Source organism: Nipponia nippon, unplaced genomic scaffold (assembly GCF_047370975.1).
Source record: "Nipponia nippon isolate SJK-2023a ecotype South Korea unplaced genomic scaffold, ASM4737097v1 scaffold_1, whole genome shotgun sequence".
In the NCBI taxonomy this organism is placed as follows: Eukaryota; Metazoa; Chordata; class Aves; order Pelecaniformes; family Threskiornithidae; genus Nipponia; species Nipponia nippon.
The window spans coordinates 160,300,615-160,317,804 of NW_028262290.1; the positions used below are offsets into that span (position 1 = coordinate 160,300,615).

Consider the following 17,190-nt stretch of genomic DNA (forward strand, 5'->3'; position numbering starts at 1 on the left):
TAAGCGTGGAAGAAGGCAAGTTTCCCGCTCTTCGTGCCTTTCTCCCTTAAACTCCGCATCCATTACGCGCTGAGGTCGCCATGAGCACACGCCGCGCTCGCTTTCCCAAGCCCCAGCCTCCCCACCGCAGGGACCCCACCGCTAGCGCCTCCCCCCCCGCCCCGCTCCGCACCTCCCAGCGCCTCACCGGCGCTCAGACCCCGTCCTCCCCCCGAGCCACCGGACCCATCTGCGCGCCAAGGGACCGCTCCGAACAGGCACCGAGATGGTTTCAAATCGCAGCCCGGCGGAGTGACCCTTTTCGGGACAGGCGGCCCGGCAGCGGCCTCCGTGGAGCCCTCCGGGTCTACCGACTGCGAGCGCGGCCCGGGGCCCGCCGCCCTGACAGGGAAACCGGTAGCCGCCAACCGCCTGCGACGCTGCGGGTCACGAAGCGACAGCCACCCTCCCGCCCCCCCGGATCCGATTCACCGGCTCGTCGTGCAGCCGCCTTGCCGGGGCGGAGCCCCCGGGGCCGGGGGGCAGCGATCCGCAGCCCCCTCAGCGGCCGCGCAGCCCGCGGAGCGGCACCCACCGCCCCTGAGGCGCTGCGCACGCGCGGCCTCCCGCGCCCCCCCCCCCCGCATCCGCGTCCCCGCTCGCCCTCGCCGGCCGGCCCCGCCCCTTTCTTTGAACGCCGTCAGTTACCGCAGCCGCCGCTCTCGGCCAATCGCCGCCCGCGCTGCCGCGGTGCCGCCCAATCGGCGTGCGGCGGGGCGAGGCGAGGCATGACGCAGCGAGTTTTTCCCCCCTGGCGGCGGCTAGCGCCGGCTCTCGGCGGCGGTGAGGTCGCCGCTCCGGCCTGTGACGCGTGACGCACAGGTACGTGAGGGGCTGGCGAGCCCGGCGGTCACGTGGGGCGGGCGCCGCCGCTGCTGCCAGGCGCCGCGGGTCCCGTGCGGTCGCTCCGCCGCCCCTCCTCCCCCCGCCGCATGTCGCTGGCGGCGCACCCCGCTCCCCGTCAGCCGCCCGCCGACCGCCGCCGCCTCCGCCGCGACCGCAGCCGCTGCCGCCGCCGCCCTTGATGTGGTTCGGGGCCGGGCGGGGAGAAGATGCCGCCGTCCAAGTCCCGCAAGATCGCGATCCTGGGCTACCGGAGCGTGGGTGAGCGCGGGGGGCGCCGCCGTGAGGTGCGGGGGGGGGGGGGGGGGGGGGGGGGGCGGCGGGCCCTTGGGGCGGAGGTGCGGCGCCTTCCTTCCCCCCACCCCGCAGCGGGCGGCTCGGTCCGGGGCTCCGCAGCGCCCCCCTGCCCGCGGGGGAGCGCGGCCCGGCCCGGCCCGGCGGCCCGCCGCCGCATCGCCCTCCTCCGCGGCAGCAGGTGCAGCGGCGGGGAGGGGAAGGGAGGGGAGGGGAGGGCCGGGCTGGGCCGCCCCGCTTCCCGCCGCCGGGAGCGCGCAGCCGCGGCGGGCGGGCGGGCCCCGCCATGGCGGCGCCGCAGAGCGCTGCGGGCCCGGGGCTGCGGGGCCGCCGTGCCCCTCATAGGAAGTTTCCCACAGACCGAGCCCCCGCCGCCGCCGGGGAAGGGGGGGGGGGGTGTCACTCCGGGTGCGGGGCGCGGAGCGGGAGCGCTGCGGTCCCGGTGGCTCGGGGACGCCGCCATGCAGCTCCCTCCACACGCATCGCAGTCAGAGCCCCGCTCCGAAACGCGGAGGGCAGAGCGCGTTGGCCTGCTGCCCGTCCCGGCTTTTTTTTTTTTTTCCCCCCCCCTTCCGTAGAGGTGCCTCGTACCCGCCTCAGCAGCGTAGCCAGGCCGGCCGCCGAGCCGGTTGTGCTCACTGCGGCCCTGGGGTTGTACCCACCCCGGTGTCCCCGGCACCGCATCGGTGCTGCTGGCGCAGTCCAGCGCGGGGGAGTCTGCCTGGAGAATCCTCCTGGAAGCGTCCAGCCCAGGTCTATGGCGGCTGCTGGGGCTTCTGTCCTGTAACTGCCCACACCTGTACTCCTTTCTCCTCCTACATTCACCATCTTCGATGGAAAACACTTTCAGATGTTTTCAATGTTGGGGTGCTTAAAGCCGAGGGGAATAAACTATGGTACAGCTATCCTGATCGATCAAACTTAAAAGCGTAGATCGATGTTGAAGATAATGCATGGTTGGAAAAAAAAAGAAGATGCTACAGAGATATACTATGCTGCTATAAAATGGGTTTTTACATTAAGGTAGTGGCTAAGTCAGTAACCTGTCTTTTGTTACGCACTCAGCAGAAAGAACCCTTAAAAAAAGGCTTTTTTAAAGATCAAAAAAAAAAAGGCTAAATAAGTGGAGCTGTTTCTTAGATTTTGTGTGTAGCTGCAGCCTGACTTTGGGACGGGGCAGTGTAAAAAGGATGATGAATTTGTCTAGTCCGTAAAAGGAACAGTGAATAGTAAATTGATCAGTTCACATAGTATATTTGACATCACTTGTTGCAGTCTGTTTCATTGTCTGTCTTGTGGGTTATGTTTTCTTTTCTCCTTTTTCTTTGAGCACTGGTGAAAACAAGCGATGGGCAGTGTAAGTGGGAAGGAAGAATGCTTGAAATGCCATCCTTGAGAAGTCTGTGATGGGGACTGGGTGTACTGTTGAGCTTTGCTCTTTCATCTGTTGACAATGACAAGCAGCAGTCAAAAAAATCAGGTGACAGTAAGGTATATACGCAGTTGAGGAAAAGCAGAAGAAATAGTATAGCATAATCTGGTTGGTGATGTTTTGAGCAATAGTGCTCATAGGGAAAGGATGGGCAAAAAGTTACCTAATGTCTATTAAGACCTACTGCTGACCTTCTTCAGCTAAAGTTTTCTGAGACTGGTGTGGTATTCGGCTTGATGGGAGAAGATCAGTTTTATTAGCACAGCTACAAGTTGTACAAACATAGAATTAAGAAGGGGAAAAAAAATCTGGTTTACTGTAGTTGTCATTGTCCTTTGCAAATCTGTTCCCTCTTAGGTAAAAATCACGCATGTTAAAAGGGCAAAGTTACTCTTCTTAAATATGGGAGCATTAAATTTCTAGGCAAATACTTATGTAAAAGTTGAAGCAGTAGGAACAGGTCATTGGGCTCTTGCTTCCATCTTGTAAAGCTGTTAGAAAAACAAGTAAGTTAAACTGTGAGATTTAGGTTGGGTCCTCTGCTTATCCATGTATGCCTCCTAAAGTCTAGGAGCATAGCGACTTCGTTTGGCTTCAGAGAAGCTTTTGAGTAACTCTTGCTTTGTGTTATGATGGCAAGAACATTACTCGAGCCCTGGGTAAGAAAGGATTTAATCTCTTCTTAGGACAAGGTTTTGGGTGGTAGAAAATGAAGAGCATTTCTTCTGGGGAAAATGCAACATTTGAATAAGGCTAACATTCATTAAGGTGGGGAATAATTCCAAGATCTGAAGGACTGGAAGGAAATGTTTTCTAAACTTCCTTTTATAATTAGGGAGCTACATTGCTTTGCCATTAACATTAATCTTGACCCTGGAATGAGGGAGGCTAACTCTGGTAAGTTGTAAAATGTTTATGGTTTTATAGGTTAGCATAAATGCTTAGGTGACCTGCTCTGTGAAGTTGCATGCTCTCTGTGTAATTTGTATGGTGTTTGAGATGAAGCTGATCACAAAATGGCGAGCTTTTTTCCCTGTGTCTCTTTCAGTTATGTGTTGAAATAACCAGGTTTTGATGACATATTTCAAGCAGTGAGCTGTTCCCTACGGTTGATGATTCAACAATTCTGCGGAACTTTCAGGTTGTGAGCGTGTATAGTGATGGGCAGGCATGTCCTCCATGGGGCTTTGTGAAAACTGAGCCTGAATCCTGTACTGGCTTTGTGCTAAGCCCTTGTTTCTTTTACTTACGTTAAATTTTATTCCTATCCCAGTGCTGTTGTCAGATGGACTAGAGGTTGGGAGTGGTATTCTGACATAATAGTTCTCGGAATAGAAAATTCAGGAGTCTGCTTGTTTGAATACACTCCCTCTATCTTTCAACACTACCATCAACCCTTTCATATGTGAAACTAGTATTCTTTGCTGATGGGAGAGATCGCAGTGGAAGCCTCCTGAATTCCCAGGCAGGCACGCTTTCTGAGATGCAGACGGAGTATTTGCCAGGAATTTCGGGACTTGTTTTTTGGTGAGGAAGGCCAATTATGTGTGGATATAGCATACAGGTTGTGGCATGATGCTAGGCAAAATCACACAAGAATTGTCTCCTTTGGGTTCTGCTCAGGCTTACATTGGTCTACGAAAGTTAAATTCCCTTATGTAAGTGTGTACTCGTCTGAGGTTCTGAGTGGAAGTCAGATGGATTTCATCCCAAAATCTGATAGTTTCACAGTGGGAGGAACTTGACTTTGATTACTGTTGTTTGATAAGTGACCAGAGCGGACCAGCTACTTGAGATTTGATTCTGGAGGGGAAAAAAAAAATAATCTGTCTTATGCATGATGAAGCATAGAATCTTAAAAAGTTACTGCCTTCTCTAAAAAGAATCTTCATACTTGTATTTGGGCCACAATTTAACATATCCCAAATACAATTTGAAATAATGGATTTGCATGGAAGTAAATCAAGCAAGACTAAGATTTTTCAGAGTAACAACCACTTTAAAAAGCGGCGTATCGTTGTCTGAAATGCTTTGTGCTCAGTTTGGTTCTTTTGTGTTTATAGAAGAAATATGTAAATTCAGACCACAAATGCCTGTATGAAAGAAGAGGTTTCTTAGATCGTCTTGCAAAGTAGCTTATTACTGGGAGTCTCTGTATTATATTGAACTGATGGATTTAAGATAAGCAGGGAGGTGTTGTTTGGATCAGCTGCTTCAGTCGTAGGTCACTATCTCAGCCTGATTTGTTTTTTAGCGTTCATATAACTCGTGCTGCTGGTATCACAGATATACTTGCACAAACTGGAATTCTGTTCCTGAATTTTACACATTTGAACTGGTGATCTGAAAATGCCTTCCTGGTCAGTTTATAGCTCTGAGGGGGAAATCAGGTTAAGTTAGTGGTCACTTACCTATTTTCTTCCCCATCTAAATAAATCAAGTTTTTTGTGTGGGTGGAGAACAGTCCATATTGCAGGCAGAAGTAGTCGTGGTCTGTGACTGCGGCATGCAGGTAGCAAAAAAAGCTATGATGGAACAAAATTATCTGCCAAGATTCGATTTATATGGAAGGGCTTCCAGGTGGTTGTATTAAGCTCAAAAATGCTTCTCTCCCCTCTGCCTTGCCTGAAAGCAAGAAAGGCAGAAAAAGTAGAGCCTTTGATACATACCTGTAAATAGTAAGAATAATCGTTAGGCCAAAACGTAGTTACTGGTTTTGAAACCATGACTTATTTGAATATTAGGAGGTTTGTATGGTAAAATGGAGTTGCGGCTTTGCTTTTTGCTTCTGAAAGATGGCATCTGTTCGCACAGTAGTGTAGCACCCTGAGGAGGTATCCCTTTGATATTGGACAGAGGGAAGTGGTAATTTTAGCAGGCAATAAATTGCCCGTGTAAATGTCAAGAGAGAAGGAAGGGAGAAATTACTGCTGTCGTGTGCAGTAATTTGGTTTACAGAATTGGTTGCGTCCACAACATTGGAAATCCTGAGATTGAACAGGAAAATTGAGGGGTTCAGGATCCGGCTGATACCTAAGGTTAAAATTTTGCCGACTCCCTAATAAGTGCCAAGATTATTTTCATAGCGCTTCCCTCGTTAGGACTGCATTCGCTCCGCCGGGGCGCGGCAATGCTGCTAAAAGGAACAGTTGCAGCTACCAGGAGACTGAAATGAGGCTGGAAATGCCAGCTTTAATTGCATTTCGGTGTGACTGACTACGCTGTTCAATGGCGAAAGTTGCTACAGCGCATTTGATAGCAGTAGCTGGAAGCACTAGAGGCAGCATGTTCAGCTGTAATATCAAGCCACGGTAGGGTTATTTGAGGACGCTGTTCCAGGATTAACTCTTAAATTGCCTACTCTGGTCTCTTAATGGTAGCGCTTGCAGGTTTTGCTTGTATATTTGCGTGTTTTGGTATTTGATTACTCAACTTAGCGTTAACGTCGAGGGGAGAAGCCAACTGAAATGTAAATCCTGTAATTTATAAGCTATATAAAGTCGACGCTCTTCATTGAGATATACTACACTGCCTTAAGTGTAGGTTCTGAGTAAACCAACCACCTCTGCGGTACACACTGCTGTGGAAACTTAGCATAACCACGCGTTTGGGACTACAAGAGCAGGCTAGAACGTGATGAGCTACCGATGCTGATTGACTTCCTGTAGCTCTCCTGAAGGTGACATTGAAGGGCGTGGTTTAAAAACTGATCGACTTAATTGTGTATTCAATCCAAAATTGAAACAGCTTCTCTGTGAGATGTTCATAACGCACCCAAGCTCTGCGAATCCTGCATGAGTCAAAATTGCTTGGTGTCAACCCAAATTATCCTAAATCGGAAGCTGCAGACACGAAGCACGGTATGTAGAAACACGAAGCTGCCCTTGTCAGTGATGGATCTGTCTCCTTAAGGACCTGAGAGGCTTCCTTTTGTTTTCCAAAGCCTATATTTGACGTGAATGGCAGATTTGTTGTGAATTTGATACTGTGAGAAACTAAAATGTGCTTCCTGAGTTTGGGGGTGGTTGTTGCTTAAAATGTCTCTCTTCCAATCCTGGTCAGGACATTTGCTTTCCCATACGGTTCTTGCACACTGATGGCAGCTACCCTGCAAATGAGGGGATGTGGGATGGGGAAAAAAGGGAATAATATGGAGAAAATCCATGCTATATGTTGCCTAGCAGACCTCTTAACAGGATTTAAAATCATTAAGTTTACTGAAAACACATGAGTGTGGGCCGTTAAAGATTATATTTCCTTCTTGAGAAATAGGAAGTATAGTGGAATTGTGTTTTTGGGGAAAAGATGCTTGTATTGAACTTGTAACAAGGAAATAAACTGAGACAGGTTTTGAACAGTGCTGCAACAGGCTTTCAGGTGCAGCTTTTCTCAAGAGGTGTCTTTGCCACTTCTCTATTTTAATTGCCACGTATTGAAGGCAGATGCAAACGAGCTATGTGGGCTGGGGCTTCCCTTGGCGCACCTCGAGCTCATCCTGCAGCAGGGCTGGAAGTTGCACCTTGCTGGCACCGGCACGCTGGAAGCCTGGTCACCCCCTGGGGGAATTTATTTCTTTCAAAAGTAACGCAACCAGGAGGAAAAACTTTCGTATCGTTCAGCTGGTCGGCTCTGCCAGTACAACCCTGACGGAGGGAGCGGGGTCAGGAGCGTGAGCTGTTTGGGGGAGGGTGGAGTAGGCTCTTGCGGCCGTGCAGACTTTGCTTCAGTCAGACCTGTTATGAAACCACATCTGTAAGTACTTTCCTCCGCCACTCCAGATAAGCACGAATGCTTTTTCGTAAACTTTCAACAGCGGGCCTTTTGAACCTGAGTAGCTCTCTTGACGGAAAAAGATAGCCTTGTTAAGGTGGTGAACTGTGCATTAGGGAACCATGAAGAAATCAATTTTTTTCAAGATTCTTGTTTAAATAAACTTCATAGTCAAATCTAATCCTTTCATGCAGAATTGAGAAGTAAGATGTTTGACCTGGGGTAAATCTAAACCTTGTTCTGAAGTCTTCAAACTCAGATGATGCTTCAAGTGATATGATGGGCTGGAATTTTCTGGAAACGCTTGGTAGTAAAGATGCTGCAGCGGAGCAAAGCCAGAAGTCCAGACTACAACGTGCAAGGTGTTCAGAATTGCTGACTGCCTCCCTACTTTGAAAACCAGCGGAAACAAATTTAAAGGCTCTCTTGCTTTTCAGAGTAATCTTCAGTGTTTGCTAAGATATGCTACAAAATATATGTTGCCTGCAAATACCAGTTGACCTCAGCCTGGTTGACTCCTCCTTTAGTTGTAAGTATTTATTGACACTGTTGCAGCATAGAAATGAGTCACAATTACTTAATCTGTTTAGATGCACTGGTTCTTCCTCAGTTTACCATATGCACTTTGATCACTGTACATGCAAATTTTTAAGTATAGTTGTATGAAGGATATGGGATGAGACAGTGGTGAAAAAGGTAGTTCCTGAAGTGCAGAGTTTGGATTTATCAAGCATGATGTGCCACTCAAGATGCAGAGAGGACAGGCAAAAAATAGCTTGCGAACCTTTGGGGCTCCTGCAAAAGGGAAGACTGCTTGGAATTTCTTATGGGACTTCTTAAGTGAATTAGAGAACTTCTGACTAGAACATGAGAAGGAAATCTGTAGTAGTGTAATTGGGATGAAATCTGTAAGAGTCTGTGGATAATGGCCAAAGATTAATCTTTTGAGGCGTAAGACGGAATGGATGATTTCTGAAGGCCTTTTAAGGAACAAAAGACTCCAATGTGTGACACTCGGAAGACTTGTTCAGAAAAGTTGCAGTGCTTCTGTATTAAATAGATACAAACTCAAGAAATCACGATTCCCTGTTAGATTATGCTTTAAACAGTGAAGTTCTGTTTCGTCTCTCTTTTTTAATATAACACTGAAGTCTTAAAGAATGAGGGGTTAATAATTCTGAAATGGTTATCAGTATTCTTAGGTATTTTAGATTACAGCAACCGGAACAGCATGCATGACAAATCTTAGCTAGTTATTTGTATTCTGTGGAGTATTGAGTGGAATGAATTTTAATTTGGAAAAAGAGGGAATACATAAGTGGTCTTCAGTGTGTGGGTGTGAACATGTGCAAGTGTAATATGAAATTATGATATGAAAGTGTCTCTTGACAACATTGTCTCCTGAGTTAGAGGGATACATCTGTCTAGCTTCAACAACTTGTCAGATTGTATTGCCAAAACTTCATTCAATATGTACGACCTCCTTGAAAGGTATTCTTGCTATATGCAAAAGAGCTGGGATGCATAATATGTAGGAAGACTCCATTAAATCTGTCCTACAAACTGTCAAAACAATCAAGCCCTTGACATTAATGCGGTAAAGTGTATTTTGCTTTAAGGCTTAGTCTTCCATTAATAATAAATTTTTGGTGTTCTAAAATCTGTTTCAGAATTACCATTTTGAATCAGAACTGGAAGTTTCTGCTTTGAAACGTGCATATAAACAAGCACCGTGTTTCTTAATTTGCTGCAGTACCACCTTCTGCATTGCTTTTTTGGAAGTGTCCGTTTCTAATAGAAGTTCTGCTTCATCTGTATTGTTTGACACTGGTGAATCAATTCTAAATAAAAGTGTTAGTTGTGCTATTGGAACTTTTTTCATGTTTGGGGAAAAAGGTTATCAAAATTCTTGGTAAACCTTTTGTGGTTGCTAAACTTAAGTCTAAAAATTGTTTAAATGTAAGGTAGTTCAAGTTTTTCTGAGCAGTAAAGCTTGAAAGAAAGAGAAGTTGTCTGAATGTTTCAAAATCATGTTCTTGATACAGAGTGTATCGAGGAGTCTTATGACACAGAAACCATTTTTCTACTTGTCCTGCCTCAACTGCGAAATACCTTTTACACCTAAGTGTGGTGGTAGGACAGAGGTAGAGTTCAAATGAAACTGCCAGAACTGCTTCAATGACTAGCTTGTGGAAATTTCTGCTAGGTGAGTGTCTCGGGTGGTGTTCCTAAGCCTAGGGTTGGCTTGTGCATTTGTCACAATCAACCGCTATGAACAAGTGTAAGTTAATGGTAGTACAGAAAAATAAGATGGTGCCTTCTCTCTTTGCATTTCCAGGCAAAAAGATTGTGATCTTAAAAAGCCATTATCTCATACACAATTTATAATTAACGGTGAGACTGTAGGATATACGTTTCTTTTTTCTGAAAACGGTCGTATGAACATACCATTTTATTGGCATCCAGCTGCTTATATGGCCATGGGCTGTACATCCCAAAGGTTGAAAGGGTTTAAAGGTGGAGCTTGGTAAGGAGAAAAAGGGACAGTATGAGAAGGGGTGTATGGACCCAAGTTTTAAGGGCAGCTTATTGTGGGGAAAGTTGGGCCGTGCCCCTCCAGTTCTTACAGCATGGAAGTGTGGAAACCAAAAATGAAGATATGGGTTATTTCCCAAATAGCCAGGCAAGGAAGTAAGCAACTTCTGAAGGGCTTTGCTGTACCTATGGTAAATCTTGGCCCTTGACCTGTTTGCCTGTCATAGTTCACATTTTATCCATTTCTGCCAAGTAGATGTGACGTACCTAATTTCTTAGATACTGTTTTAAAATAGACTTGAATTTACGATCAGCTGGACTAACTTATGATTTAACTGGATAATAGCAGAATAATAATCACTATCGCACTTTGAGAATTTTATTTGTGTTGATATGCAAAGACCTGTACAGCAGACAAACACAGCGCACTGCTCTGTCTCTTGAAGGTCGGCCTGAAGTTAGGTTGCCTTAAACTGTAGCTTGATACTCAGCTTCTTGTCCAAGTTGCATGGTTGTGCTAGCGGAGTGCTGGGAAGTGAAGAATCCATCATCTCTTGGCAAGTGCTTCCTCAGGTGCCGGAGCTGGACTGGCTGGAAGACACTTCATGTGTGAAAGTCTAAATGGAAAAACAGTTCAATGTCAGGTTGCAAATGTCATCCTCGGTTATCTCCCTGGGCTGTTTTCAAGGGTGGGTGGGGTGGGTTGCTATTTGTTCTGTGGGTTTTTTGTTGTTGTTCCTTGGAAAGATCAGAGTTCTGTGTTGTGACCTTTTTGTACTAGATAGTATAAAAACTGAGAATAAAAAAGTATGATTCCTACCTGAAAACTCTTAATTTGAAGTACCTTGTGAGCCAACAGATGGATACACACTGGTTGGGAAGGTAAGAAAGCCAGCTGGCTGTCGTGACAGGCAAGAACTCTATAGTATGCTATAGCAAACAAGGGTTACCTATTCTGTCTTCTCTGCTCTATGGAAAATCAACTATGTCATGTCATATCTTGGATGGATCTTTGGCTTAAATTCCCTTAAAATTTGCCCAGTTTGGGGGCTCTGATGATTCTTCTGGTATGTTGCATGCCGTTATCCTTACCCCGGAGTCGTCTTTTTTTCCTGGTACCTCACCCATGTCTGTCATGCTGTGATTTTGGTGTATTATTACTTCGAACCTTCCTTACTATTAACATATTGTCCTCTGTATTCAGAGGCTACTGTGTTATGTTGATCAGGTAAGTGTGTAAATGAAGAAGGCTTGCAATTGGGCTTAGTGGGGAGGGGTTAATGGCTAACTCCAGCTGTATAAAGTGCTATGGTATGAAGATGGTATTTAACAGATTGTGGGTTTCTTCAAGCCTGATCAATAAAGGGGAGGAACTTCACACGTTAAGCAGAAGGAACATAGTTAACTATAAAGTTAATTCAAAGAAGGGCTGGAATTGAATTGGAGGAGAGACAACAGTAACTCATCAGAAGTTGATCTAAATCTGACGGGTGGAGAGTGTTTTTGTAGAGGCATACTGGTTTTTATGTTGGCATGGTTATGTATAGATCCACGGCAGCCTTGTGCTAGTGCAGGAGAATGAAAGTGGTCACGGCTCAACTATATGATCATGAATCAAGGCGGTCTCAGCATCTACCTATGCATCTGTTGATAGAGGTGTGATGAAGTTGACCATGTCCTGCTCCACTGGTGGAAGAGAGGGTCAACACTAATCTTTGTCCATATCCCTAGAGACCACCTTATCCCTAGAGACCACCTTCTGTGTCAAGAGATGTTAGCGTTGTCAGGGTTGCTACCCCCGCTCCCGATGCTTCAAGCTTTGGGATCTTCCAGCAGTGCAGGTCATGGCAGGTGAATAGTGCTGTGCTGATATTGGCTGCCGGTAGCAGCACCCTTTTCATGAAAGTCAGGTTTGGGCTGCCACGTGCATGGCTGGCATTTGTTGACATTGGTTTCATCAGACTTTGGACCATCAGTGGGAGCGCAAAGAGTTTGTTACATGGACTTACTACTTCATAGTCAGGTGTAGTGCTGCAGGCTGAAGCTGCCTTTTGTTGCTAAGATCTTCTAGTGACTATTATGCAGTTAGATTGAGATACATACGTTTAGTATGTTGTAAAAGTAGCCTGCATGCAGTTGTTGGAACAAATCAGTGCATCTTTGGGTTTTGCTACGGATTGACAAATAGCTCTGCGGACCTTTCGTCAGAGTGATGCTGAAATTTCCTTGCTATAGTTGCTGGATATATATCACACTATTTGCTTGGTAATGTGACCAAGAGAGGGGGGTATTACCATTACTACCTTGTCAGGATTTTGTCAGGTACCTGCCTTCTGTCATCCTGCCACAAAGAGGAGAGAAATAAATCTCTTACTATTGTTCTTGCAATTCCAAGAAGCTCCTTGAGGCCCTGTTTCGTAGGCGTTTCAGTAGTACAGTCAAGAGGGTCGGTCTGTTTTTCAGCATTTCAGCTGTGTTTCTTGACAGTTTACTTGGTGTTACGATATGCTCAGGGTCAAGCTCCTAGACTTGCCTTTTAAAAATAATGCCGGGAAAATGTCACTGACATTTTCAGAGACTTAGCCCTCCGCTTGGTGGTGGCTGTAAGTTACGATGAGATATGGCGGCCACAGCGTTGGCAACAGTCAGTGCTATGGCTTTAGTCCTCAAAAAGATCCTTAGAGAGGAAGATCCGTAGGGAAGACCTGCGTGTCAGTGAGACAGTACGGATCCGTTGCAAGACTGAGCTCTTTCACCTTGGTAAGGGCTCTGTGCTATTAAAGCTTTCTCTGTTATTGGTATAGATCAGGTAGTCTAAAAACATAAGTGACATTTGCAGTGAAAGGAAGAGGAGAGAAGAGTTTATCCTGTTTTCTAATAGAAATGTTAAGTTTAAAATCCTAATTTGTACCTTCACCCTCTGGCTTGTTCGATGGCATGCTGCTTTACCAGGTGATCAGTAGTAGCATGTAACTTAATGTGGCTGGTGTTAACTTCAGCTGGTTGTGTAGAAATGAAAAAAAAGGGGGGAAAAGATGGCTGCAACCCCCCAGGGTAAAGCTGAACAGCTGCTTTATCCCGTCTGGTGTGCGTAGAGTGGAGTTCATCGGCTTCTGCTCTTCAGTTCAGCTGCGCTGCAAGTGCAGCTGAGGCAGTGTCTATGCAGCGGATGGAGAGCTGGTGCTGGTAACTGCAGTTGGAAAGACCCACTTCTTAAGAAGTGCTTAAAACCTGCTAGTCCTGGTATTTCTGGCTTGCAGAAAGGTAAAGTTGTACGCTCCTGTGATCTTTAGCGTCAAGAAAGAACTGACTAGAAATTGGGACTTCATTCCCTTGTGTTGAAACTAAAACCTTGGAGATGGAAAAAGGGAATGCATGGAATGCATTAAAGCAAGAAATACGCTTTTTTATTTCTAATGACATAGCATTTTAAAACTGATTTAATGATGAAACAATGGCAGTTACTAAAAGTATCTTTCAAAGACATTTCATGTTGTGCATACCCGATGATCCAAGGAAAGGTCAAGTTTATTCAGATACTTAATTAGCTGCTTGAAGTGTGTGCATAGGGAGAGAGGACTTGGCTTCCACCCAGCAGTACAGCTTGAATTCTGCCTCTTCGGGGGGGGAAATCAGTACAAAGTTCAGGCTCTTTCCCTCTAAGTGTGTCATAAACCAAAACGTTAGAGTCTGATCTTTAAGCTTAATAAGCTTCCCTTTAGAAGTCCAGTATATCAAGTAGTACTGCCTAACTTTTACTTTAGGAATACATTTGCTAATTAGGCTAGCAGGTGTGCCTGATAAGTCAAGTTGCCTCTGAATTTCTACAGCCACCTGAAATATTTTAGGCATGGTGCTGTGGGGAGGGAGGTGGGAAGGTGCTGCAGGGATGCATGGTCTCTGCAGGGCGTCTGAAGGGAATACAGAGGATGGTATTTATCTGAGCAAATATTGGTTGGCTGTCTTGGATGTGAATGTCTGAATTTTCTTTGTAGGTAGGAGAGCCCAGGATGCAGTTCCCCTGACCTGTTGAAAGCATCTTGGATGCAGCTATCTCTGCATGTATACCACAGCTGGGTGAGGTGCATGCCACAGAAGTCTTCTGGATTTCTTTAAGCCTTGTAACAGCTTTTCCATCTTTGACAATTGATAGTAAACACGTGGAATTGAAATTGGTTTACCTCATTAAAAGGGAAATATTAGGCTGTGGCACACGCTTTTCTGCCAGCAAGGGTAACAAGCAGAGGTAACCAGACTGTGCACTAAAATAACTAAAACATTTCTTCTGACAATCCTTTGCTGAGGTTACTGACTTAAATGGAGACAAAATGGACACCTGGAAGTGGCAACTAAGCTGTTGCAGCAAAACAATGGAATTTTTCTGTACGTACTTGCCTGGACATCTCATGCATTGCAACAAAGTGCAAGTGAATGCTGAGTGGTGAGCACTGCAGAGGATGCAGCAAGCTTGTTGTTACATACCAGGGAATAAAGCACATGCTCTCTTCTTGCTTTCCTTACAGAAAGTATGATCTAGAGAGCATTATTAGTGAGTTTGACCGACTGCTTTGAAATCTGAAGAAAATACAGGAAGCCATCTGACTTCCTTTCCAAATGACTGCCTCTCAGATTTCTTCTGGCTTGCAGAGGAATACCTTTGATAAACCTCAAGAACATTGTGCAATGCAGAAGGAAGGGAAACGAGCATGTGTCCTTTTCTCCCTGCGCACTTGTGTTTGTGGTGTTACGGACCGTCATGTGAACCTCCTCTTCTAGAGCAGGAGTGGTTCTTGCTGCAATACCTTGCCTTAGACTGTCAAATGTATTTCCTTATATCCTAATATAAAAATAGATCAGGAGAAGGCAGGGAACAGTTGTAGCAATGGGACAGAGTGCCATAGAAGTTGAGAAAGAGCTTGTGTTGTCCTGAAATGCTGATCTGCTCTTTGGTTTGTCATGAAGGTCTCTTCTGTTCTTGAGGTCCCTCAGTACCCAAAGATGTCTCATTGCGGTCCTCAGACTTTCACTCTTACAGGATTATAAAGGCAGATGCTTTAGTCTGTCCTTCAGAAAGCTCAGACAGCACTTTGAGAGAGGAGGAGTGCCACCACTCTGTGTTGCAAATCGAGCATGAGTATCGCATGAGCAAGTGCACCAGTTGAGCTCTGTGTGTCAGCAAGAGTTTTCTCTGTAAGCATCAGAAAATAATTTTTTTTTTAATCCTGGTATCATAATGTTGATGTCTCAAGGAAATCACTCCAAAATGGATAAAACTCTGGCTCAAAGTAGATGTTTGTAAGTGATAATTCCTCATGATTAAAAGTCTAATAGTAGAATTAAGTTGCATCTGAGTAAAACACAAACTACTCACTGTATCACTGTCTCCAGAGGTTTAGAAACAGAATTCTTTACTGACCCAGATGTATTTCCTGAACCATTTTGTGACAAAACCTAAATTAGTTTGTTCTGTATGTAAGACTGAGTAGATCTATGTAGAGACTAACTTAGATAAGATGCTAGGCTTGTGGTAGGAGAGGATTAGGTGCTGCCAGCTGTTAAGTGTTTAATAATTAAGCAAAGTATATAAGCAGACATTTTAATGGAAAAAGATGGGTTAAAGAAACTATACATCTAAAATTCGAACAGAACGGAGTATCGCAACTTTTCAGTAGTTGTTGTTCTTGACCCCATCAAACTGTTTACTGATTGCTTGTGCAGATGATTTTGAGTATTGAGAAATTCTTCCTGTTGAGATAAACTGCACTGTGCTGGGAGCGGCTGTCATCGTGGGGATGCCACGTTAGAGGGCAGCTGCAGAAGGGAGCTTGCACAATGCCTTGCTTGTGGAGCTGTTGTTTGACTTGCTCGCTGGCCAGTTGCAGCGTTTCTGTCTCCTGGGTTTGGGGAGAAGCTGGCTGCAGATGAGAATTTCATCTGGGCTTTCCTGCTGCCTGTTGCAAGGAGAACAAGGATGCGGGATGGGATGGCGGGAAGGTGGTGGTGCACCGAAGAGAGGGCATGGCCTCTTCGGGGAGGCCAGCTCTTCATGAGCGCAGTTACTCGGCTTCTTGGTAAACTGCCTAGTGTTGTAAAGCTTGAATTTTAAGGCTAGATTAAATATCATAGCTCTTGTCCAAGAAGTAAAAGGATGAGTAAAAACTCAATTTGGCAACTGTTTTGCCTTGGCAGTTGCAATGGCATTTGAAACTGGTGTGCTATGACTGCACTGGTCAGTGTTTATGGGACGTTCCGCTTTATGTAGCGAGTGGTTTATTGTATGAACAGAAATACAACAGCTTTATTTTTTGAAATGCCTTTCTGTCCGAAAACCTGTTCCTCTTCTGTTTTGACAGTGGAAAACTCGTTTCATTACCACTCCCACATAATATCATAAATAATGAATTGTGTATACAAATATCCTTTGGGTACTTCTGGACAACTTGAGTTGAGCTTTCGGCCACCTGGGACTTGTATTCTAAACACTGGTAAAACCCATTTCTCCCACCCCTTACCGTCTGCCCTGTTCCTCCAGGGAGAGGGAGAGGCAGTAAACTTGAAGGATTTTGCTTACGACTCCTCTGCCATAGAGTATCTGGTGCTTTGAGTTACCATAGCAAGTACAGCTGGAGGAGTCATCCTGTTGCCTTCCCCCAGTGTTGCCCTTATTTGATTCATTTATTTCTTCATAGTCATTCTGAGCTCTCTGATTCTGAACAGAGTCAAAAGGTTAAACCGTAATCTTTTCCAGTAAGATTCTGCAAATGCTTTTTCATCTTAAAAATCACAGGTCTCCATCAACTTAGTGAACTGCTTCCAGCAGACTTTGCCTTGCTTCTGCTCGTGACGCTTCTCCTTTTGGTCTCACAGATGTTTATTTTCCTAAAACTTGAGGACAGTGGATACGCTAAAAGTACCAGCGTGGAGGATAGTACAAGGAAAAGCTTAGCAAACTAAAAAGCATTTGGCTTTTGTTCCAAATGAGGGCATACTAGAGCGGAGCCTTTTTTGAGGTATGCACCCTTGAGGAATCAATTAATCAAATCTTTGCTGCTGGTGTCAGGCTCTCTCGTCCTTTTAGACTGCAGTGTCTCCCCGCGTCCTCCTCCCTGCAGTGCTCCGAGATGGAGTTAGCTCATCAGTAAACCCAGTTGCGTGCAGTTCCTTGGCCCCTGCCTCACGGATGTTAGGTTTGTGTTGCAATTCTCTCTGAAAATGTTGCCTGATCTTTCTAGGGAAAGAGGTGATAGGAGCTAAATTGTCAACTTAATTTCCCTATC

At 45.7% G+C, this 17,190-nt stretch overlaps 1 protein-coding gene across 2 annotated transcripts in view; it reads left to right on the forward strand.

Annotated features, from left to right (window-relative positions):
* Positions 1–867: 867 nt before the first annotated feature.
* Positions 868–17,190, forward strand: part of RHEB (Ras homolog, mTORC1 binding) — a 41,826-nt gene continuing 25,503 nt past the window's right edge. For both annotated transcript variants that reach the window (XM_087730658.1, XM_087730668.1), the window contains exon 1: positions 868–1,143. In XM_087730658.1, coding sequence (XP_087586784.1) covers positions 1,092–1,143 — 52 coding nt within the window. In that variant the 5' untranslated portion in view covers positions 868–1,091. The remainder of the gene's footprint in view (positions 1,144–17,190) is intronic.